This window comes from Ceratotherium simum, chromosome 34 (genome assembly GCF_057802395.1).
Source record: "Ceratotherium simum simum isolate JZ-2026a chromosome 34, ASM5780239v1, whole genome shotgun sequence".
In the NCBI taxonomy this organism is placed as follows: Eukaryota; Metazoa; Chordata; class Mammalia; order Perissodactyla; family Rhinocerotidae; genus Ceratotherium; species Ceratotherium simum.
Genome location: NC_141933.1, coordinates 30324941 through 30350571, shown reverse-complemented (window position 1 = coordinate 30350571; position 25631 = coordinate 30324941). Strand labels below are relative to the sequence as shown.

General features: G+C 43.3%; 1 protein-coding gene across 2 annotated transcripts in view; it reads left to right on the top strand.

Moving 5' to 3' along the window:
* The window catches only part of TRIM44 (TRIM family member 44), a 124445-nt gene extending 99868 nt beyond the window's left edge, over nt 1-24577 (top strand). The window contains exons 5-6 of one of the 2 annotated variants that reach the window (XM_087423131.1): nt 11583-11642; nt 11979-24577. In XM_087423131.1, the coding sequence (XP_087279257.1) occupies nt 11583-11598 (16 nt within the window). In that variant the 3' untranslated portion in view covers nt 11599-11642; nt 11979-24577. The remainder of the gene's footprint in view (nt 1-11582; nt 11643-11978) is intronic. The other variant, XM_087423130.1, reaches the window with a different exon arrangement.
* The last annotated feature ends 1054 nt before the right edge of the window (nt 24578-25631 follow it).

Here is a 25631-nt window from a genome sequence, read left to right as displayed (position 1 = left end):
ACAAGAACCAAAGTGAGAATATGAGGGAAATTGGTAACTTGCAGCCAAGTTACTACAGGAAAGTCACAGATTGACTGTAGTTGTAAAAACTGAAAACATATAGCTGTACCTTTTATTTTTTAAGAGACTATTGGGATCCCCCATAGCAGGGAGGAAGTTTTCCAGTAATTAGTGTCCAAACTGAAGTTTGAGTCTGCAGAGTCCTTGCAAAAATCTTTAGCAATCAGCAGGGTTACCACCTTTGCTACTGGTAATGAGGCACTACCAGTAACCTGGCTGAATAAATGCAGCCAAGCTGACTTCACAAGCCCCCTCATATGCTGCCTTCCCTCATCATTGAATCCCCTGCCTAGGGTTAAAAACAAGGGCCAGACCTTGGTTGTAGTTCCAGCTCTGCCTAGCTATGGGACTTTGGGTTGTCACTTCATTTCTTAGCTCCTTACTTTTGTCATCGGTAAAATGGAGTGTTAATGCTATTGCACAGAGTTATTAGTATGAAAACTGAAAGTGAAAATGTTGGTGAAATGATTAGTTCAGTGCCTAGCAAATATAAAATAGCATCCATTTAGTGAGTACTTATATGCATCATAATCCTCATTTTACAGATGTGGAAACTTTAAAGAGGTATCTCACCCAGGGTCGTACTGCTAATGTGTGCTGGAGTGGGGCCTTGAAGCCATGCCTCTGACCCTTAGTTGTGTGCTTTTTCCACTATCCGTCATTGCTACCACAATAACTACCCCAGCTCTCCCACTTCGGGATCCATGCCTCAGCTGACGTTTCATCTGAGGGAAGGAGAGGAGCAATGAGTAAGCACTCGTTTACTTCCGTCTTGGCCTGGATGACTCTCTCCCTCCATAGTCATTAGGGTGAGGAGTGGGTCATTAAAATCTTGGAATCTAAGCCTGCCTTGAGCATAGCTCACAGCTGGACCATGGAGGGCTGGAAGTTGCCAAACATGCAGCTGTTTTATAAGGAAGGCAGATGAGAACATTTCCTCATGAAGGTGAATTGATTCTTCAAGTTTCTTTGCTTGGGAAGGGCTGGACATGAGCTTCCTTCTGCTTTGCCCTCAGTGATACTGCATTCCTTGTCCATCGGACACACCCATCCCTTAGCAGTCAGGCTTAGTTGTTTGTAAAAGTATCACTGTTTATGATACAGCATTTTAATCCACACTTGGTGCCCCCAGTGGTTATATGTGTCTGGTGATTGCAGTGACAGTTAGAAAAGAAATGGAGCCGGGGCTCACCTGTAGAAGCAGGCCACCCATGAGATTCCTGGGCAGTATCTCTAAGACCAGCAAGCTGCCCACAGTTTGCCTGGGAAGGCTTAGAAGGTTTCTAGGACAGTAATACTTTATGGAGTTGTTTTGATTATTCACTCATTCATTCATTTAAAAATTTTTTGTTGAAGTTTCACTGGTGCCAGGTACAAGTATCAGGTACTGGTGATATAACAGGCAACAAAATAGTTAAGGACTCTAATCATCTCAAAGTAATTTTAGATAGTGATCAGTGCTGTGAAGACAATACAGTCATCTAGTGTAATAGTGCGGGGATGGGGTGGCTGCTCTAGATTGCTTGGTTGAGGAAAGCCTCTGAGAAGGTGACATTGGAGCTGACCTGAATGTTAAGAAGCCATCATTCCAAGCCAAGAGGGGAAGAGCCTTTGAGACAGAACAGCAAATGCAAAGACCTAAAGGCAGGAACAAGCTCTACTAATTTGAAGAGCAGAAAGAAAGCCAGTGTGACCGGCAGGTGGCACGAAGTAGGTTAGAGAGGTAGGCAGGGGCCAAACCCTGTAGGGATTTGTGGGCCAAGGGCTTTATTCTCAGGCTATAGGAAGCCATTGAAGGATTTTTAAGTGGGGCAGTGACATAATCTGTTGCACATTTTAAAAAATGTTACGCCAGGGGCCGGCTCGGTGGCGTAAGCGGTTAAGTGCACGCACTCTGCTGCCGCGGCCCGGGGTTCGCCGGTTTGGGTCTCGGGCACGCACCAACACACGGCTTGTTAAGCCATGCTGTGGCAGCGTCCCATATAAAGTAGAGGAAGATGGGCATGGATGTTAGCCCAGGGCCAGTCTTCCTCAGCAAAAAAGAAGAGGATTGGCATCGGATGTTAGCTCAGGGCTGGTCTTCCTCACAAAAATATATATATATATGTTACTCTGAATGCGTTACTTGAAAACTAAACTAGTGAAGTAAGTGCAGAAGTGGGAATGCCTGTCAAAAGGCAACTGCAGTAGTTCAAGCAAGAGATGGCGGTGCAGTGGGGGAGAGGACGGACAGGCATGGGGAGGTTGTGCAGCGTGACTCAACAGAACTTGCTAGGGGACTCAATGGGATAGGGAGATGGTGCTTCTAAGATTTTGAGCACGATGATTGGCACATATAAAGCACTCAATAAATTATAGCTGTTTACTGTTGTTGTTAACACAGGGCCTATTACCAAACACCAAGAGAACAGGCTTGAGAAGGAATCTTGAATCCGTTCAAATGACAGTGTGATGCCTACAGCACATGTGTGACAACAGTGTTAGCTCTTTTCTTTTGTTAATAAATGGCATTCTTAGAGAAAAGGGAGCTAGCAGGTATGATGGTATATTCAGAAACTGTCATTTCCAGTTCATCTCATCAACTCACTGTATGACTTGTAGCCTCTCTTAGCCTTGATTTCTTCATCTATGACTAGAAAATGTATTAAGCACTTTTTATGTGCCAGATACCATGCCAAGCTCTTTATATATATGCCAAGCACTCTAGATACATTAATCCTCATTTAATCCTCCCAGCAACTCTTCCAGGTAGGTACTAAATTGTCCTCCATTTCCAAGTAAGAACACTGAGCTCAGAATCCCACAGCTAGTAAATGCAAAGCTGTTACTCAAACCTAGGTGTCTCTACTTACATCCACATTCATAAGCCTCTGCCATGTGAGAAGTAACACTAAGTTTTGGGAGTTGGTGTGCTTCCAATTTCCAACTTTCTACAACTTCCGGACCTCAATTCGGGGTCATAGTGGGACTCAAAACTACTGAGAACTAATCTAGGATACTTAAAAAAAAGAAGAAAAAAGCCTACTATTCATACAGAGATTAGAGATTAGTGTCAAGAGTATATTTATTTATTGATCCTTTCTCCCTCTCCCTTTGGTAACTTGTAAGATACAGCAGCTGAGGCAACAGGAAATTTGAAGTCCGGCATTTTATTAAATCTTATGTTTAAGATTTCTGTGGAAGGAAACTGCCTGAGAGAGATTTCGTTTCCATTATTCACTCACCAAGAAAAGATGAGGAAACTGGGTCAGGTGGATTTCCTGAAGGTGCGGGAAACAGGGAAGGTAAACCCTTGGGCTATTTTCTGCTTCTCACCCCTCCCCCCCGTGGAGTTGCCTGGGCCCTAATAGAGGGTTTGGGCAGGGTTCCTTTCATCCCTCACCACAGGAGGTTGCCAGTTATGAGAAATCCAGCAGTGCTGGGGGATGGAGGGGAGGTTGGGGAAGGCCAGCAGAAAGGCAGAGAGAAGGGAACACTTGCTGCCCCCGTGACATTTTCCTCTTGAAGTTCAACAGGAAACCAAGTAATAATATGGACGTTATTTCCGAGAGGAGAGACACACACACACAATCTCATCCTTACAGACACTTTGAAACTGCCCTGCGTTGGCAAGGGTGTGGGGAAAATGGGCATTGTCATACCTATGAGAGTAGTGATTGTAAATCAGTGTAAGATGATTTCTGGAGGGCAGTTTAACAACAATATAGCAAATACCTTTAAAAATACATATTCTTTGCTTGTTGGAGAAATATCTGATTCTAGGACTGAGGCAGGAAACATATAAGATGAGCCTGGAGCATTCTGCAGTGCCAGAAAGTAAGGAAGTGCTCAAAAATAAAAAAACCCAAACAAACCCCACATTGATGGGGGTATGTCAGGGGCCACAGCAGCTGACTGAAAGAGCTCCCAAAGCCAAAGCCACACAATTGGAACAACAAAATAAAGTAGTATTGAATTTTAACCCAAAGTATAAAAATAAATATCCATGAGTATCCTGATATAAATGATTGAATAAATAAATAAATGAAGGAGAAGAGACAAATCTCATGTTCAGAAGAATTTCAAATAATCTATGTGCATACTCTGTCAACGAGGGGGAGCATAACTCCTTACTCCTTAGGTGTGAGTGGTTCATAGTGACTTCCTTCCAAAGAGGACAGTATGGGAAGGGGGAAAAGAGTAACTTGACAGTGGAAACACCTTCACAGATACTACCACAGCCAGGTGTGCAAGATCAGCATCAATAGTGCTAGGTCATATGTACCCTTAAAGAGAATGGCTCTTTACCACTGTAATTTTCCTTCTAAAGGCCCATAACCATGGCCTATCATGAGAAAAACATCAGACAAGTCCCAACTGAAGGACATTCTACAAAATACCTGACCAGTACTCCCCAAAACTGTCAAGATTATCAAGCACAAGAAAGTCTGAGAAACTGTGACAGCTAAGAGGAGACTAAGGAGCCATGATGACTACATGTAATGTGGAATCTTGGGTGAAATCTGGAATAGAAAAAGGATATTAGGGAAAAACTAAGGAAATCTGAATAAAGTATGGACTTCAATTAATACTAGTTTACCAGTATTTGTTCATTGTAACAAATGCACTATACTAATGTAAGATGTTAATAATAGAGGAAACTAGGTATTGGAACCCTCTGTACTATCTTTGTAATTTTTCTGTAAATCTAAAGCTGTTCTAAAAAACAAAGTTTATTTTAAAAAATAAAAACATGCCCTTTGACTCATGAGTTCCCCCTCTGGGAATTTTTCTTTGGAAATAAGGATGAACCTAAAAATTTATCCACATGAATGTGTGTCACAGAGGTGTGTGGGTACTAGTGAAAAAGTAGAAATAATTTAAGTGTCCAGTATTAGGTATGGTAAATCCATACAATTTAATCATGAATCATCATCGTATAGAAATACATTTCTTGGTAAGGAAAGGTATTCATGATTGCTAGTTGAGTGGAAAAAGCAGATTATGAAAGAACCTGTGAAGTATATAGTTTTATATATGCATGGAAAGGGTATAGATAAATATATTTCAATGTGTTAATGGTGATTATCACTGGTGGGTGACACTGGATTTTTTTTTCTTTTTATAGAAGCAATACTTGTTTGTTATAGAAAGTACAGATCAGCAAAAAAAAAAGTTACTTTTTGAATTAAAAAAAAAGAAAGCTGGAAATGATTCCATTATAAATCCAGCAACAGAAGACTCAGTCCTAAAGAAGAGAGTTCTGAGAGCAGATTGGACAGTGGCCTGCTTGTAACTTCCATTCAAGTGTCTCCCTATAGAAGGGCACTGTCTGAACAGGCCTGCTGGTGCCTGTCCATCTTCCATAGAGACAGGCCACCACCCACACAGCCCCTGTGGAGTGCAGGAAGGGTAGCCACCTATAAAAATGGTAAACAGGTTGCAGGGTGCATGGAGATCAAATTTAGCACTGTGGTCAGAGTGTGGACCTGAGGCCGCTCTCAAAAGTACCTGCATAGGTCTGTAGAGGCAGAGGTGGCTATGAGGGCTGAGAGACACATCCAGTGTCTGTATTTCCTTCTCCTTCTAGAGTAATCCTACCCTTACCTGGCATTTTTTCATCTTAAGAAAGAACTTGCATGTACCTTCCATCTCATTACAACAACCCTTGGAGGTAGGCATTATCATCCCATTTTTCAGGTGAAAAAAAATGAGCCTCAGAGAACTTAAATGGCTGTCACTTACTGGCTGGGTAACCAGGGGTCAGAAGATACCAGCTCATGTCTCACCTCTTACCCAAGTCCAGTTTCATCGAGGGTTCTGGAGTCTGCATAGTCTACCATTTACAAGCTGTGTACCTTGAGCAAGTCATGTAGCTTCTCTTGGCCTCAATCTTCTCCTCTGTAGAATAGAGATAATAATACCTATCCAAAAGCTACTGTTAGGGGTTAGTGAGGTTGTGTATATAAAGTGCTTAGGACAGTGCGAGGAGCATTAAGTCAGCCCTCTGTGAAAAGTGGTTATTACTGAAAGAGAGAAGGTTCACGAGATAAGGTAGAATGTGATCTAGAGAGAGAAGAGCCCTTCTCCCTGTCTTTCCTGTGCTTTGAGCAGAGGACGCAGCAAGACTGGAGCCACCTTAGACTTTGTCCAGAACCATGATGAAGTGAGGAATCATGGGGCTTTTGTTCATACCAGAGCTTACTCTTGGGTCTGTACTAGGTACTGATCAAGCAGTACTAGTCATCAGCCTCGTGTTTGGGCCCAGGTGGAAAAAAGAGGTGAAAGAACATGGAACGTTTAGGCCAGCCTTCAGATTGAGTTGGAGAGGAACGGGAAGGAGAGAGTACACAGGAGGCAAGAGGAAATACAGTATAAATGAGAGCTAATTCATTAGCTTAGGAAGTGTGTAAGTGGGAAAGGAGCTTAGCTCTTGTCTGGTTTGGAATCTTCCTAAATTTCACTTCTAATGCCAAGCATCCTAATTTCCCAGTTGAAGATACTCAGCCCCAGAGTCATACTGCAAAGCCAGGACTAGAACTCTGAAGTCCTCTCATGTTTTTCTCAGTTCACCCAGAATAAACTGAGGACATTTTACTTTATATTTATATCTAACTTAGTTCCACAGGTGGCAGCTAAATACAGAAGTTCTTACAGCACAGTAACCCCCTCACTTTCAGCCCAGGCTGCTGGGCAGGTGACATGGGAGACAAAAGTGGCAGCTCTGCCCTGTCTAGTGGAGGAGTATTTCTGGATCTGGCTGTTTGGCCCATCCCCCAGCTGGGGTGATCACATACTTACTGGAACTGGGCAGCCACAGCCTCAGATGGTCAATTGAGACTTCCCAGTGAGCTCCTTGTACAGTACCTGTGTGGCTTCGTTTTTGGTGAATACTAAATCTATCTTTTTGAATCTCAACTGAATCTAGCCTTGCTCCCTTGTTGATACCTCTTAATTTCTCTAACCTCTTGAGTTGAATAATTCTTTTACTGCAATAATTAATTAGTAAATAGCCAAGGACTTAGCAGATATGAGTGATGCCAAATCAAATTAAGTTGTATTAAGTTCTCAGGAAAAGAAACTATTAAACTTGTGAGGTCAGAGGGCCTGCCACCTCATTTATTAACTTCCTCTGATAAGACTCCATCTCTGGGGACAGAAGCTGAAAAGCTGAACTGCCTATCTATATGGACCATCTAAAAAATTGTCAGGCAGTGAAACACTCCTCAGTCACTATCACTTTATCAGCAGGTGTTTAGGGGCTGAGTATGACTGGGGCTGTGGCATGCCTCTGATAACTCCTTCAATTTCACAGGCACCACCACAAGAGAAAAAGGATTCCTCATCAGACAGTGCCCAATAGACAGGGGGACACAGCATTCTGCCGGCTGGGTGGGGCTCCTTAGTCCCATTCTGTCACCTGAACCCCTACCCCCAGCCAGGGAAGTGTTAAATGTCACACCACCCTCCCAGTCACGATTTAGGAGCCCTTGGTTCCTTTAGCTAAACTTCTTGTTCTTATACCCGCTAAAATAATTTAGAAAAAATTGTGCCTCCTTGCCCATTTTCCCCCCCCCCAAAGCCCCAGTAGATAGCTGCATGTCATAGCTGCACATCCCTCTATTCGCTGCATGTGGGACACGGCTGGAGAAGCGGGGCGTCAGTGCGCGCCTGGGATCTGAACCCCGGGCCGCCAGCAGTGGAGCACGCACACTCAACCGCCAAGCCACGGGGCCGGCCCTCCTTGCCCATTTTTAAGTTAACACCTGAAATTGTATATCAAGTTTAGATAGTTGAAAAAGATGTGATTTCTGACATATTATGTACTATGAGTTTTATATATGTTTTTGTCAAACCTTTGGCACTGCAGATTTAGCTTTTAAATTTACAGGCAAGAATCACTATGAAATCTAATTGGCAAAGATGGTTTTTATGGTCAAACCATCTAGCCAAATCAGTCTTGCTTTCCATCAGATCCAAGTCTGATTTCATTTTTTCAGTTCAAATAAACATATTTGTACACACTTCATGACAACCATCTCACTTCTGAACGTTAATTCTTAGATCTATGATAAGGGCATACAACCTTGCCAAGAGTTTATTGCCTGGATGAAATAAGGGATTATTTCCTTTACTATCTCTTGCCCTGCTCTCATAGGACTCCTTTTAGAAGCCAGGCATTCTAAAATTGTCCCATTGTAAGACTCAGGAGGGTGAGAGGTAAGCATTTCTTTTTTGCAGTGGGAGTTAGGTGATTGTAAACGTGAAAGTGGCTGAAGAGAGAACCTGTAGATGACAGGCATGTTCTTGGAAAGGTCACTTTTAAGAAAGAGTGTATATGGAAGTGGAGGATCTGGACGTTTATTTCCTTAAAATTACTCATGCCCAAATACCCCCTGGAAAGTCATTGTTTACCACAAGGGTCTGTGTACCCCAGTTTTGAAGCCACTGCTTTTAGAAACAACAGCACTCTCAAACTAGATCAATCTCTGACTGAAGCCAGTTGACTAGGCTTTACTCAATATTTGTTCTCACCAGTGTTTGCCAGGGGCTGACTTTTCTAGGGACCTGTCTGGTTGAAGGGTTGAAACCCTGCAACTCAGCCCTTCTTTCTATTTAATATCTATATTTCACTAGGTCTGGAGCTGTCATAAAAACAACTCTCCAAGCAAGCATAGAAGGGCACTGTTGCTCTCCAGAAATTTAAGGGCATTTGGGGATAGAAACACACTTGCTCTGGAATGTAATGTTTCAGATGCCAGAACTAGGAACATTGAAGGAAGGTTTGGAGGAGGCAGATATTGATTCAGGAGAAGAGGGAAGGGAGGTTGAAGAAGGGAGCCAACATTTTTAATCATTTATATTGCATAAAATACATAAAACTTTCACAATAACCCTGTAAGATACATAGTATTACCATGAGGAAACTGAGACTCAGAGAGGTTGAGAACTCACCCAAGGTCCCACAGTTCATTAGCGCCAGAGCAGGAGTTTGAACCTAGTTCAGTCTGGTAACTTCAAAGCCATTATATAATGCTGCCTCTTTCATTGGTAACTACCTACTACAGAATGGGCTGCCTATCTAACACCCTTAGTTCATTCTCAAAACAGCAACGGCAACAACAAAACAGACATTAAAAAGAATTTCAATAACCTCTGAGTCCCACTCCAATTATCAATCTAAGTGTGACTAGTAGATGTTTCAGAGGATGGTATATGGCTGAGGTGGAAGGCTGTGTTACTTCCCTTGGAGAAAGTAAAGACTTTTATAGACTAGTTAAGATAAAATCTTATGAACAGAGACCAGCTTGTATACAAAGTGCAGAGGGAGCATTCAGGAGATAATGTCTCAAGCTAATTATATTGTGCAACCCTCCAGGAGCAACCACACACAAGGTGAGCAAAGCTCTATGCTATAGATGCCGTTAAGATCCTTGTTCTTCTTTATTGTGAAAAACAGGTTATTACTTAATTATGAAAATGAATATGCTTTATTTGAAGATGCTATTCTGGAAAAAACAATTCCCTCTCTTTCTCACCTACTAAGCTGTAAAGTGCATGAGGGCAACTGCCCTGTCCTTCTTATTTGTTGTTGTGCCTAGCATTGTGCCTAATACCTGGTAGACAGTCAGTAACCATTTGGGAAATGAAAAAATCAGTGATATGCCAGAATTCCAAGGTCTCATGCTTTTAAACTGTGAGATGAACTATATCTTTCAGGCCCAAGAACAGATCTCTCTCAGGAGAATGAGAAAAGATTTTATCAGTCAGGGCTTCTGATCTTTTCCCCAAGCGAACTCTACAAGTCTCATAGTCAAGAACCTGGCAACTCAGAAAGAACTTAATTTATTTATAATTTCATTATACTCAGTTTTGGAGGCGTTGTTGACCTCTTTGTGAATGTGATGAAAATTATGGCCTCTCTCAGACAAAGGAACACACAGACAAAATTTTGTATACAATCCCAGTAGGTTCATGAACTCTTTAAACTATGCATCTCAAATTAAAGAATGCTAAAAAGTGACCTGCAGCTAAAGGAAAGGGCACAGTCGCCATGCTAGACCTCTCATATTTGAAGGAACATTGACAAGAGAACAAGAAGAGCTTGCTTTGGATGTAATACCAAAGGGGGGAATATGGTGCCTTGATTCTGGTGAGATACTTTCATAAAAAACCCTTTGTTCCCGTTGGGACAGATGCCACGGAACACTGCTCCTTAATAACAACCCTTGCTAGCACGCACCCTTCATCCCATGATTGGACAACAGGCAGGAGAAGGGAATGGAAATGAGGCAGAGTCTTGGATTGTGAAGGTTGCCGAGTCGGTTCTTTTGGCCCCTAAAGTACACTTACCTTAATTTCAGGCTCCGTGTCTTGAAATGTTTTCACCCTTAGCAGAAGTACTACAAGTCTGTTGCCTAGGATATTTTCCCTTCAAGTCTTTCCCAAATGGATGCAAAAAAAAGCACGGATTTTATATAGACATAGATAATCCCTTGTGAGATAAAATATTTCTAGGTTGTAGCTGGGAGCTGATGCACCCATGCCTTTCCTCTTCCCTAGCTCTTCTCTGCACCAGAGGAAGGAGATTTTACCTCCCTTCCGAGCACCCACCTTCAGACTTTATCCAGCTGAAATTAATCCTTAAGTTGTAAGGACACAGACTGATCTATGTGACTGAGGATTTTGCATCTCTCAGAGCTTCACTTTCTTCATCTGCAGAATGAGGATAGTATTAGTAGTAGACCCTACATCCTAGGATTGTTGTGAAGAGTAATAGAAAGAATGGTTTAGGAGTGTTTAGCTCAGTGCCCCTGGCACACAGTAAACACTTGATCCAGTTGGCTCTTGTTATTATTTTAAGGACAGTGGCCTCTAGAAGCAGAGAAGGAGAAACTAGGCATTTGCTTCTTTGGTCCTTCTCAGTGTGCTTGCTCCTGCCCCCTGTCTTTCTGGCCCTGCCTTTTTCCTGCCCAGTCCCTGTATCTTTTGGTCCAAGCCAGGGAGGCTCTAACCCTGACCACCTGAGGCCCTAGCCACGCCTCTGGAACTCACAACTCCTTTTTCGGCTGCTGAAATATCACTGACATCTAGGAAACCCTGGTCAGAGCAATAATGACTGACTGTTCCTTTCAACTCACTCCCTCCCTCCCTTCCTGTTGCTTTTATTTTTACTTCCTTTTTAAAAACAACTATTTCTCAAACACTTCTCTGTGCCTAGCACAGTTACAGTGCTAGATAAACAGTAGTTAATAAAATAGACAGTATTGCTACTCTTTTATGCTCTAGTGAAGGGTTGAGGGGAGAGTAAATAGCAAACAAATAATTTATAGGATGGGATAAGGGCTGTGAAAGAAATAAGATGGAAATGGGGAATAACCGAGGAGTCCTACTTAGATAGAATACCTTCTCTAAAGACATGACATTTGAACCCAGTGACTGTCCCTGCGGCATGAATTGAAACCTTGGGTTTATTCCAAGTCAGAAGTGCTATTGAGAGTGGAGAATGATAGCTTCTCTTTGTTTTTGTCTCCTAACAATAGATGGCTTAAGGCTTAGGAGAAGTCAAACTCCTGATTTTTACCAGCAACTTATTTTGTCAAGTAAGTTAAAAAAATATTATGACCCTCACCTGCTCCTTTAAATAGCTATTCACTTACTGTGTACCAGGCACTGTGAGTTTTACGTGTATTATCTTATTTAATCCTCCAGTAACCCAAGAAAGTAGATTTTATCATCATCACTATCCCTGTAGTCAAATAAGAAAGTCAGAACTTAGAGAGGCTCAGGAACTTGCCCATGGCCACAGTCTCCAAAGGGTTAGGTAGGGTTAGGTAGAGTCCAGGTATGCCTGACAACAGCCTGTGCCTTCAGCCAGTAGCCTAGGCTGCCTCGCGTCCTGTGATGTCCTGACTCACCTGTTCTCCTTTCCTTTGTAGTGGTGCCAGTGGAGAAGAGGACACATGAAAGCTGCCGTCTCCAGTGGAAATCGTTCCTTCCCTGTGCGTATGTGACAGCATGTGTGTAACGGCTTCTGATTTCTGTGACAGCTGCCCGGCAACAAGTACTTCCACCGCTACGTCCCCAGATCCACAGCAGGCACATATCTCTCCAAGGGATGACCAGTTTCATTGTTACTGACTGTGTGCTTCTCATTCTCTTGTCATGGTGGGTCAAGGAAAAGTGCCCCTTTGATCAACCAGGAGCAATTAAGAAGGGTCCTTCAGGTAATCCCTCAATGGCTGCTTTGAACTTACTCAGGAAAGCCAGCCCCTGTAATATTGCATACCCAAACAGTATCACTACATAGGAAGGATCTGGAATAATCTTGAAGGACAGTCAGAATTTTTTTCCCTACCTGCTAATAAAACCCCACTTTATTCGTATTGAAGCATGAAATACATGAGGGCAAAGTAGGGCTGAATCAACCCATGTAGATAGTCTCTCAAAGTCCAATTATACGTTTTTGAAAATGTGGTTTCTTGAAATAAGATGGATAGCTTGAAAACGGGGTTGGAGAAAGAGTTAGAAATATAGAGGGATATTTTTAGTACATGAGGTTATCCAGGACTTCAGATTCATAATTCAGTGCTGTGGAAATGAAAAAAATGATTGAAGAGGTAGAAAGGAAATGACTTAAAAAAAAAAAAAGACCAAAGAGATCTGATTAAAAGTTGAAATCAGTATTTCTGAACTCAAATTGCCTGAGTTTCCAAATGTCACTAAAGGATCTGATGGAACCTGAATTATTTGGGTGAATTCTGCAGGTTTTATGGGTCTTGTCACAACATGAAAGGCTGGAATATATATTACCAAATGGGAATTTTCAGTGTAGGTTTTGCTCCCCGTCTCCCAGCTTAGTCTAATTTGGCTTCAATGCAGTAGGGGGAGAATTCCTGTCGCTCGTGGTGTGCTGAACCAAGCTCCATCTCCCAGCAGATAGCCCGTGCTTTTACTCCAGCTGGAATCCTTCTTTCCATGGCACTCCCCACCCATAACCTTCGGATCATCTCCCACACCCAGGCCCTCTCCTCTTAAGTAACATGAGCAGAGACACACCGTGGTTGGACTTCAGGCCTTTTTTCCCCACTCCCAAATCTCATTTCCTTACAACCCTTTTACTCCCAAGTAAGCAGTGATGTACTAGGGAATACAAAACTGCAAGCTAAAAAACCTGCATCTTCTGAAACATTTTTACTTTACAGATGGCTTGGAGTCAGGGGATGACCTTATTTTTAGATAAAACAAACAGTTATATTATGAAATAGAATGTTCATACACATAAAGAGTTAGGATAAAATGGGAGACTTCACAGGGAATTCTTATTTGCAAGTGGGGTGTGTGTTCCCTCTCCTCTGCCTCTAGTGGTGTTTGGGTGTTCAGTTCTGAGCAGTACAACTGGGGAACTATATCCAAGCAGCCTTGGGGTCGCTGCTGACTCAGGGCCCAGACTTCTAGTGCCTCTGAGGCAGAACCAAAGGAGCCTGCCCTGGGGGAATCCCTCTCTTTGTGCTGCCTGCCTGTGACCTGTGTACCTATCACAAAGCTTCAGGGCCAGCTGATGTGCATGTGCAGGATGGTTTCGATGCAGAAACAATACTTACTTACTGTAGGAATCCTATTTATATCATTATTCAATCCTGTGCATGCTATGAAATAATTATTTCTTTGAGGCCAGGAAGCCACCAGGCATATATGCTTCTGGGTTAGGATTACCCTAGCTCACTACATATGTCAAGATGTTGACAGGGGCTGAGACTATTTTGGGCTATTAAAAAAAAAAGGAATTTTTCTTTCAAACTGGTGGCGGGAAAATGGCTAAGACCATTTCGGTGCTTTATCTGTCTGCCTGCAAAGACTGGGAAATTTAGTATACCCCTAATTACAGCCCCTAACCATACCCAACAGAACTACCCTTAAAGAAGGACCAACGGCCACTCTCAGAAGAGTTAAAAATCAGAAGATGAAGAAGACTTTAGGATTTGGAAGCTTGTATTGTCTTTCCCCAGTAATTACTGTTTAATCTTCAAATAGCAGCCTTATCTTAGCAATGGACAGATCATTGGCCCCTCCATACCTGATCGTATGTTATTGCTTTAATTCAGTATTTGGGAAACCCAACCATTTATGCAGTGGGTATGAACGGGAATATAAAAATACGTGCCAGCCTGTCTCAATAAATTATCCTATCAGTAATCCTCGAGGAAAGCACTTTTGCTTTACTTAGAAAGGATTTCAGATTTGCTTTATGGGCTCCTGCTGTCTTCAGCACCTGATAAAACTTTAACCAGGGAAGCATTAAACACAGCACAGCAGCTTCTGCCCAGGCTCCTGTGTTCCTGCCAGCAGCATTTATCAATGTAAGAACTAGGATACTTCCTGCAGTGGCACCAGCTTCCCCCAAACCTGGAGCATGCTGCTCAGCCTTAAGCCCCTGCTTGATGAAGCTTCCCTCCTGCCAGCTCAGTGGAATTCTAGTTAGTGTGCTCACAATTGTGTCCTGACTGGCTGCAGGCTGCAGAGTTTGCAGGAATCCCTAGGGAGAAGTCATCAAGGGAGGCAGATAATGAATGTTTCCCGAATGGATTGGGTCCTCACAGCAGTCCCTGGCTGCCTTCCAAATGTTGGGTATCTGGAGGCTAGAGGGGAGTTCGTCCTTTGATTTGATGTTGTTAAATCCAGGGCAGTTCCAAGAAGTGCTTGGAGTCTCAGCTCTGACAGCCCAGAACAGGAACTAACCTATACTGAGGCCCACCTAGGCCCTGTACTAGGCCCCTGTTTCTCAGAGGATAACACAGATTTGGAGTGGAAGAGTCACTTGCCTTGAGTTACACAGCCAGGAAATATTGGAGCCAGATTTTGAACTTCACTCTCCCTAACTCGGTGGCCCATGATACACCTAAATTACAGAGGGAGGAAAAGGCTTGCAGACGCTGCAGTCCTACCATAGCACTTTATGATTTCTTTAAAATTACACTTCATGGCTGTAGTTTGGGCTCAGAAATGGCACCAAGGTAGCCTTATTCTTCCACTTTAGCAGATGCATCAAGTACACATTGCTAACTTGAGCCTGCCCCCAGGAGTTTGGGGAGCCTTTCCTTTTTGGTGCCATTCCCCATAAATAAAGTATTTCTAGGCCTTCGAGAGTATAGAACTTCTCAGAAACAGTAAAAGTGAAGGGTATTCTGCTCTCTGGCTTTATTTGAAAATTTCTACTACTGCACTGCTGCAGAAAAGGAAATCTTCATATTTTAGTAAACCTAGCCAGTTCTGTGCTCTGTGAGGATGTGGTAGTTCCAAGTCCAGTGAATCAAGACTTTCCTGCTGATACCTGATCTGTATATGTATACACACATACACACACACGAACCAAGGGAAATTCAAAGCAGCCCTCTCGTTATCTTATGTACCACCACAAAGGTTTCTGCCAGCCCTGATGACAAGTGTCACCACATAATTAGAGCTTAGATGCATGCTTACAAGATGCTTACAAGAAGAGCAACTCCTTGGCAAAGGTTGTCAGCTCCTAAAGCATTGAGCCGAGGTGACAGCCCTGAAGGAAACTACACTCCAGCCTATTCCAAAAAGTCTAATGATATGGGAAATTTGGATATCCAGCCATTTTGATGACCTGAATCGGACCATTCTAGTCAGGCCTGAGGGCACAGCTGCAGAATTCATGACTTGTAGTAGTGGCAGGGCCTAGAAAGTCCTCTCCCCCACCTAGGAAATATTCTCTTGCCAATACCTGAAATTCCACACTTATAATGACGGCTCAGTACATGCTTTTCAGTAAGAAAATCAGTTGCATGTGTACTATGTGCCTAGCACATCTGGAATTTTATGTTTAAAAAAACAAATCTTGCTATGGATGGACTCAGCCCAGCCCTAAGAGAAAAAGAAACCCATAAAGGAGACTTCAGATCTCATCAATATTGCCTTTACCCAGCAGTGTTTCTGAAGTCCCCACCCCAGCTCATCCAAGAGCTCTAAGGCCCTGACAGTTCCTATCTTCTGAGGGCCTGCCTGGTAAAACAGTAGCATTTGGAATTGAGAACACACCAGAAACAGCAGAATAAGCACCAGAGCAGGAAAATGAAAATAAATTGACACTTGTGGATGTACTGGTGCAAAAAATGCCATGGAGCCCACGCTGGGCTTGAGGGGACAGTAGATTTATACTTAATGGGAGTTAAACCTGACCACTCTTTCTGCAGTGACAGGCCATACTGCATGGATGGGGAGAACCAACCAGTCTCTTGTCCTCCGCCTGTCTTCCTGTGCACAGTCACATACCCTCCTTAGTCATCTTCCCCTTTCACCCTTTACAGTAAACAAGGGAACACTGAGTCTTTCAAGGGAATTACACGTTTGAGTTAATGTTTCAGTATATCATTTTCATAATGTAAATTATTTTGTAAGAGAGATTTACCGCTATCCCAGGATGTTTGGACTCAGCACCCCTGTGCATTTGGAAATCAATAAACTATTACTCGAAATACCATTTGTCTCTCAGAGCTGTGCACAAAGGACCCTGCTGGGTGTAAATATTCATGATGGTCTGCATTCTTAACTGTGGTCATGCTGGACTTGATGGTGTTTTGATTATTAGATCTGAGAGTCTCATTTACTCCTGACTTCTCCAGAGTGGCTTAAGAGATCTCTAGGAAGTGGCAAAAGGATAGACTTAAAGTCATTATTATTTAGAGAGATATTTTCTCCTCAAAGTAAAATGATTCATGCCTAGGTTAAATTTTCTGAGCAAAGTAGATTATAACCTAAAGAATACTTGGTCCTGAATGATGTTTTCAAATAACATTCAAGCTTTACAATTTGGATTAACCAGGGGGAAGGTCAAATTTTAATTTTTACCATATTTTCTATTAAAAAAAAATCTTCATAGAGAAAATTACAGTTAGGCCAGCAGAATCATCTTTGTAGAACCTTAGAAGTACACATTTGATATAGTTGATGAAGAGACAGAATTATGTTGTAAATGAAGCAATTCCAGTCCAGTTTGTAATATTAGGGACCAGATATTGCATTGAAACCAAGAGTCATATACTCAGACGCAAAATGTGAAAACCCAAAATAGTAGACACTGTGTAAATTAGAAAGTGCAAGTCCTGCCTAAAGGCATTAAAATTCAATTTTAAAAAAAACTCCATCCTGGGCCGGCCCCGTGGCTTAGCGGTAAAGCGCCGCACGCTCCACTACTGGCAGCCCAGGTTTGGATCCCGGGCGCGCACCGACGCACCGCTTCTCCGGCCATGCTGAGGCCGCGTCCCACGTACAGCAACTAGAATGGTGTGCAACTATGACATACGACTATCTACTGGGGCTTTGGGGAAAAAAAGGAGGAGGATTGGCAATAGATGTTAGCTCAGAACTGGTCTTCCTCAGCAAAAAGAGGAGGATTAGCATGGATGTTAGCTCAGGGCTGATCTTCCTCACAAAAAAAAAAAAAAAATCCATCCTAACACCCACCAGCAGGTGTGTCTAGAGGAGCTGCAGTTTATGAACCCTGCTCTAAATTTCCTTTTAACAAATTTGTCTCCATCAGACCCCTTTAGTTAGCTGGGGACTGTGTGAACTTGGGAGAAATTGTCCAACATCGGCAGATGAGCAGTTGCTCGGTCACCCAGTGAGCCGTGCTGATAAAGCCAGGACGGCAGACTCTGTGTCTCCTGCAGTGGTCATTAGGCCCTTCTTCCTCCCTCCCCAGTTGCCGAGGACACTTCTGCCTGCTGGGGTGGGATTGCCAAGCACTGTCGCACTTGGGAGTCTCAGGTTTTTAACAAACCACAGTGTGTTGGGAGGTTTTCTTCCCTACTTCCTGGTGTCAGTATCGCAACACCACATCCCATTGCCCCAGCCCTTTCTCATTTTGTTGTCTTTCCCTCTGAAAGCGACAACTCTTTATTTTGTTTCATTGATCCTTGTTTCGTCCAACTTACAGGTGGCCCTATTTCCTTTACATTCATAAAAGTGTGAAATTGCAGCTTGTCTGGAATATCTCTTGGCCTTAACGAGGCACCAGAGGTGGATACACCCAGCAGAAAGTCAGACTGCCGGTCTTAATAAGAGAGGAAGATGCCACAGAAAAGAAAACCAAAACAGAAGACTGCTTTAAGTCAATAACTGCGCTGAGTGTGTTGTTAAATATTGCAATCTCCAGGTGTAAATCACTCACTTTTGTTAATAATCATAGCTACTGTTTAGTGAGCTCTTTCTCTAGGCCAGGCACTCAGTCTCCTAGTTGCTTTTCACATTATCTTCTTTAATTCTCACAGCACTAATATTATCCACTATTTTATAGCTCAGAAATCAGATTTAGAGAGTTAAATCCTATGACCAAGATCACACCCTAATAAACGGGAAGCCAGGATCTAAACCCAGGTCTAGCAGACTTCACAACCCCTGCTCTTCATCTCTGCTCTCCTAGCTGCGCTGACCCCACCTTGTATTGGTGAATAACACCCCCCCATACACACATACTGTGGCTTGGGGCAAAGAGGTTGTGCCTTTTCAGGCCTTGGTTTGTCCAGTCTGCAAAGTACAGTGTAAGTGAGGGAAGGAGGCTGAAGATAGCAGTGAAGTCCTCTTCTGACCTGAAGCTGCCCTTCTGGAAGGAGGGAACTTTGGACTTGCTATATCTCCTTTATTCCAAGGCCATAAATAATGAAATCACCAGGAAAGGCAAAGCCATGGCTTCTTTTGCCACGTTCTTAGAATCCCGAAAGTCAGCCAGCTCGGATGCTGAGTCTGTAATTTAATCAAGCATCTTGAAGGTGTCTCCAGCAGCTTGACGTCAGGCCAGCTTCGTATTCTTGGAAAGGGACTGCAGAAGGAGCTTGTGTCTTTAGTTCATTTACGAGTTTAGCCATCAGGGCACAGCATACCATTTGCCTTACAATAATGGCCCACAACCTTCATGCCATTTTAGGGATTCAGTAGCAACTCATTTAGCTAGGGCTCAGCCAAATGTCAGCTTCATCTATCCCTATTTCCTGAACATGAAATCCAGACAAGTGGTTTGACGATGAGTAATTGAGGCGGAACTGGAAAACTCTGGAGCCTCTGCTGGTCCCATTCAAAAATGACTGAGAACTAGGAAGTGAGCAAACAGGGCTTCTGGCCAGTTGAAATAAATACTATGAAGCAAACAGAAGAGAAAGGTTATGTGTCTCCACATAAAGCACCTACTCAGTACCTATTTATTCCTACTTCACACATACTTCTAAATGTTTGATGTCTGGTTTCCAAGCCAACAGCAGGTTAAATTTAAGGGTGAGAAACAGACTTCTAAAGGAAATTTAGGCCAAGAAGGAAAAAGCTGACAGCAATAGAGAGGACAAAAAACTTCAAGTAGACTCAAGAGTTGAAAAAGCACTGTTTTAGGGGGGCATTTAGTGCCAAAAACAGCTGTACACACATCTCAGCCCCTAAAAGCCTCATTGTATCATAGGACAGTATAATTATATTCAAAATGATGAGCCTGAGCATCACACCTAAAGAAACTAAATTTTGCCAGAAGGCGGCAAGAATTTGCCTATCAAACATTTGAGAAATATTTATATCACAAATGATAAAAAGCACAACAAACACCTTTTAGAGGTTAAAAGGAATAAACTTTTGACTCTCCAGAACATTTAGTTAAAGAAAACAAAACATCTTCCTACCTGAGGTCCTATTGTTCCATAAGCCTCTTGTGTTTAGCTTTTTCATACCTTTCTAAGTGACTTTCATGCTACAGTGCTTTGCATAAATGGCATGAACAATGGAAGTGCCAAGTTTTCAATGTGATGAATAAAACTAATAACCAGAATACAGGTCAAATTCTGTTACAACAAATAGTGCTACTCTAAAAATCATTTCAGCATGCCTATTATCTCTAAGCCCTTGTCAGTTGCCCATTTATTTCAAGCAGTAGTCATTACAACAAAATTGAGAGTATAATAAAAAGAAACTGGACCCTCACCACAAGTGGGTGTAACACAATTTAACCTGTGATAACAGATTCTCACTTTTATTTCTCCAGCTCTTTGCTGCAAGAAGAATAAACCTTATGTGGACATAACGCCAGTCTGGGGGGCTGGTGTTTGGTAGTTGTTGCTAGGGGAAGAAAGAATTCAGAAGCAAAGGGCACATGGAGTTCTGTGGCAAACCCTCTCACCAGGGAATTTGGTCTCCAGGGCCACTTTTGACCTTAATCCATGTTGGAGCCATTAACCACAGAGTGCTTGCTTCTAATGGTGATGTAATGCATTATATTAAGCCCTGGAATGAAGACATGATTCATTTCCTGTGGATCATTGAGCACTTTGTGGCAACCTGGCTCTGATCTGATGACCCTAAGATAAAGAATCAAGCATGCGACTGGAACTGTCCTTTCTCCCATGGTGCACGGCTTTCAACACTGCGTGATTGTAACAGCAGATGCCACGTTGATTATATGTAGAAATGATCTAAGTTCATCAACTGCATTCCACTTCGTTTACAGGCAAGGATTTTTCCATGCCTATCCATCTTTTGCTGGTGGTAATGATGTTTTTTCATTTGCTACATTTTCTTTCTTTGTTTCTTTTTCTTTCCTCCTTCCTTCCCTTCATCCTTTCTTCCTTCTTTCCTTTCTTCCTTTTTTTGTTTCTGTCTTTGCTTCTGTCTTTCTTATTTTACTTCAACATTTTTTGTGTCTACATTGCAACCAACATTTTATAATACCCGTAGCAGCAGAAGGGATTAAATCATAATTCACTTCTGAACAGTACAATTAGCAATAGGAAGAGGAGGGTGGAGGGAGAGGGAAATTGGCCACATTTTCCCAAAGATAATGCCTGGCTCAGACCCCAAATGCACACCATACTCTGAAGAAGTTCATAGATTCTGGCACTGCTCAGCTCGAGGAGGCAAGCAGCATCCCTTCATAGGTCAGCTTGAGACAAGTGGTCTGTTGAAGTCATGCTATCACCGAATATGTTCACCTCTGCTTGCTTTCTGCCCCAAGCCAGAGTATAGTTCAACATTTACGTGTCCCAGGCAGGCCAGGACATCAGGTTAAGAAAAGCTTGAATGCTTTGCTTGGCTCTTGAAAACATTGAGTCCAAATGTGGTTCTCTGGCTTGAAGGTGGCCGTTTGCTGCCTCACCATTTTTATTAGGACATCTGGAGATTGTGGGTGTTAATTGGAAGTAACTTTTCTGTGTTTGGTTTCTCTCCACACATTCGGGCTTCTGGAGCCTTCACCAGTTGGATGGCTACATCGTAGTGTCAAATTCAGCCTCTTCTAAGTGGGAAGAACCATGACAGGAGCAAGATTGTTCTTTGGCTTGGTGGTGGTGGTGGAGGTGGTGGTGGCGAGTGTCAGTGGTTGGTTGTGGGTGGAGATGATGATAAAGAAACTACTGATAACAACAAAATGGGTATTTTCTCAGCACTTAAACTAATTTCCCACTTACTAACAGGTGGGTTCTGATCTATTTTTTCCAAACTCCTATTTCCTTAGAAGATACTGGCCTGTCTGATCAAACAAGGGCATTCCTTCTGAGGTCATACCTAGCCCACTTGTGTCCAAACTATACTTGCCTGTTAATTTACTCAAAACTAGGTTGCCTGTTAAGCCTCCCATCCCCATCTCTGGCATAAGGACAAGACATGTGGAGGACGAATTAGGTCACCTGGGGGTCCATGGTTGCATGTGGTTAAGTGGTGTAAAGAAGCCAAGATTTCTAGGCGTGTCTGTCTTTTGCCATTCCTGAGATGGTGAGAAAATCCATCGGGAGTGTTTATGCCCCGCTTGATAGCCAGTCCAGGGGCTTTCTTTTATATCGTGTCACTGCCCACAGAAAGACAATTGCACAATGACTTACTTCCTAATAATCACTGGAACAGTCTCCTGAGGACGTGCATAACTGGTGCATTTCTTCAGGCTTGGCAAGTTGTCAAACAGCAAACCTGCAGAGCAAATAAGAGGCCTGGCTTAGTTCACAAAGCAGTCAGAAGTGATCCAGAGTTCAGGCTCCCCCTTGCCTTTCATCCTCCCACTCTCCTTCCTCTACTCCTCCACCTCCTCTTCTTCCGATCTCTCCATCTGGAAATCGTGAGCCTCATGGATTCCAGACACAAATTCTCAGATTTCAGATGTTTGGGAATTTTCTCTGCTTCAGTCACTCCTCAAGAGTAGAATTCAATTTGGGAGGAAAAACAGCTGAGACCCCTCTGCAGAAGAGAAAATAAATAAGGTGTGGTGTGTATCCATCCCCTCACCAACTCAGCTCCACACCCACACACAATGTCTGACTTCAGGAGAAATATTGAGATCCCCCTGGGACAGAACAGAATGGAAAAGCAAAATCTCCACTCATAAAAACAGACTTTTCTCCCTTCTTAAGTATACACACAAGTGACATCAGATAATACTGTGCAATTGATTGTGTGTATGTTGTTGGGGAATGGGAGGGTCTCTGGAGGGTAAACCTAAGAGTGATGGAATGAAGTGAAAAGTAAAATTTAGCCTAAATTGTTAGGGAGAAACTGTTAACATTATGAACCACTTAACCCCAGTGTTGCATCTCCAGGCAAAAGAGCAATGTGTGGTCTTCTGTCTTTGGAAAATGGAATGAGCTTGCTCCTGATACTGGGTTTTAGAAGCAGACACACTTGGTTCTAGTATTGGCTCTGTCCTTAATTAACTCTGAGGAATTAAATGAGCAGCGGGATCTACAGGGTTAGTACAGTGCCTGACACGTAGGAAGCACTTAAGTGGTAGCTCATGGTTGCTATTTGTTGTGATGATCATCACTCATCAAAATGGAGTCCTCCTTGGGCTGTGGTAGATGGAGCCTGCCCTTATGTTGCCCCACAGTGGTTTCTCTGCTCAGCCTTCAGATCCTCCGCAAAGCTACTTCATAGTTCTCTCTACCACACCCAGCCAGTTACACTTTTATATCAGTTGTAAATATCACAAATTATAGATATTTGTTCATGTGGTTAGTCTGTAACTCTTCAAATGTTGAATTGTTTGTTCACTACTGTATTACCAATGCTGACAAAATTGCCTGACACAAAATAGATGCTCAAAAAATATTGGTGGGCGTGCTGACTGACATCTTGATAGCATTTGAATCCAGAGCTACTCGAGATCTTACAGCTTAGCGCAGAAAACTGGGAGACGCCTTTAGCTACATCTACCCCAGCATGAGTGTCCAAAGCAGGTGGTGCCACCAAAAGGCACCTGCTCTTCCCAGGAGAAGAGGGAAGAGAGTTGGGAAAGGTAACTGCCATCCCTGCTCCACACTAATAAGTTGGGCAGCATTTGGCAGGTCAACTGCCGTCTCTCAATACTGCTAAAATGAGGGCTAGGGTCAACTCCACTGGAGGATCTCTCTGCCTCTTCCAGCTCAAGCATTGTAAGATCTTAGCAAAGTAAGAAGTGACAGTGGGAACGGAAAGATGCTTCCTCTAAGAATCCCAGCTCTTCTTCCCCACTATGCACGGACATGTGCATGTGTGCGTGTGCATGCGTGTGTGTGTGGGGGGGGGAGAATATGCATGTGTATGCATGTGCACAGACCTGTGTGTGTGCTGGGGCTGTTCCAGGAGAACTGGACTCGTGGAGAGCAACATTTCCCCCAATGCTTTGGACTGAATATTTGTGTTCCCCCAAAATTCATGTGTTGAAATCCTAACCCCCAGTGTGATGGTTTTAGGAGGTGGGGCCTTTGTGGAGTAATTAGGTCATGAGGGTGGAGCTCTCTTGAATGGGATTAGCGCCTTTATGAAAAGGACCCCAGAGAGCTCCCTCACCCTGTGAGGACACAATGGGAAGTCAGCAGTCTGCAACCCAGAAGAGGGCTCTCACCAGAACTTGACCATGATTTTGGACTTCCAGCCTCCAGAACTGTGAGAAATAAATTTTGGTTAATAAGCCATCCAGTCCATGGTATTTTGTTGTAGCAGCCTGAGCAGACTAAGACACCAGATGTGCATACGCCATAGAAAAATGGGCTGTAGTCAAGTAAATTGGGAAGTGAAACGGGGCAAAACCAAGTTAAAGAGGCTTCTTCCCTGTGGGACTTAGACCTTTTAATATATGTTCATGTGCATTGTGGAACTTCAAAAAAGGGTAGGGTGTGGTTTTCTGGAGTTCCATGTAACAATTTTAGGAAACGTTGATTTAGAGATGAGTCCAGCTGACCTCATTTAACTGGTGATAAAACTGAGGCCCAAAGAGATTAAAAGATTTGCACAGGTCATGTGGCTGTTGGGAAACCGCAGTTCTTACCCAGATATGGCCACTGTCTCCCAGAAGAGAAAGTCTGTTTAGTGACCCAAGAGCCTACATTAGAACATTCTGGGAGACAGCCTAGCTTCCTTCTTTGATACTATCGGGAAGCATTCCACAGGTTGGAGTTCTTCGTATTAGGGACTGCACAGACATTAGCATTTAGCACAAGTTCAGCACATCTGGAACGTGGGGTGCAGCCCTGACCAGCTATGGTTCTCTCTCTCTCTCTCTCTCTCTCTCTCTCTCTCTCTCTCTCTCTATATATATATATATATATATATATATGGTTCTCTCTCACATTCGTTCTCTCCCTCCCCCCACCCCCGTTCTCCTTTCCAGGCTGCATTCTGGGGTTTCTGTTGTGACAAGCAGAGGCAGCACAGGCCTGCTTGATTAAGAGCTCTCCCACAGCAGTGCACCGAGCACCAGGTGAAGGCGCTCAGTGAGCTGTGTGTGTTGGCAGCCCTCTTGATTCCAGCTTAATGGTTACATCCATTTTCTGGACCAGGAAACTAAGGTGTAAGGTCATTAAAAATGGGGGTTTGTATCTGGCCTCTAACAGAGGTGACCGTGGACCATTCTCAAATGCCTTCCTGGCACTTTAGCCTTGAACCTTCAGGTGTGCTCGTCGGAGCATCACTGTGGCAAGCAGCAGCACGGGGTGCGAGGTGCCAGTGAGAGTGTGTGTGTGCAGCACCAGAGGGAAATGTGGCCACATCAAGAAGAATGATGACTTGGCACCCCTTCAAACGGCTATTTTTTAAATATTAGGTCAACATTTATTTAGAGGATAAGATGGTATGCACCTTTCTATGAGTGTGGAATACAGGCGGGGGTGGGGGAGACATTGGAGGCTGTGCCCCCAACTGCATGCCACACTCAACAAAAGCCCTGACCCCATTTTTAGAAAAGACGATTTAGCAACCATCTGTTGTTATTCCAGCTTGCCCTTTTGGAGGTCTCACCCCACCTACTTCCAAATGGCTTTCAAGGTATTTCTTCCAACTCCGCACAATTATCTCCCTGAAAGGGGTTCTTAGAAGTACAATTTTCCACCTCATGACAATTTTAGTGAAGTTTTTACACCCCTCCCCCCAACAGGCTGGTCCTGTGTCATGTGTTGTCTGCATGTGTGTGTGTATCCTCAGGCTGGTGATTTAGTGATGATGCTGTTCCTTATATAGAAAGTGTGTGTGATACCCTCCAGGTGGTCACGGGCTGTCTCATACAGAGTTCATGCCCTTCCAAGTAAAGAGACACAGGGTGGTAGTTTCTTAGGAGATTATTGGACCCACTGGAATGTAAC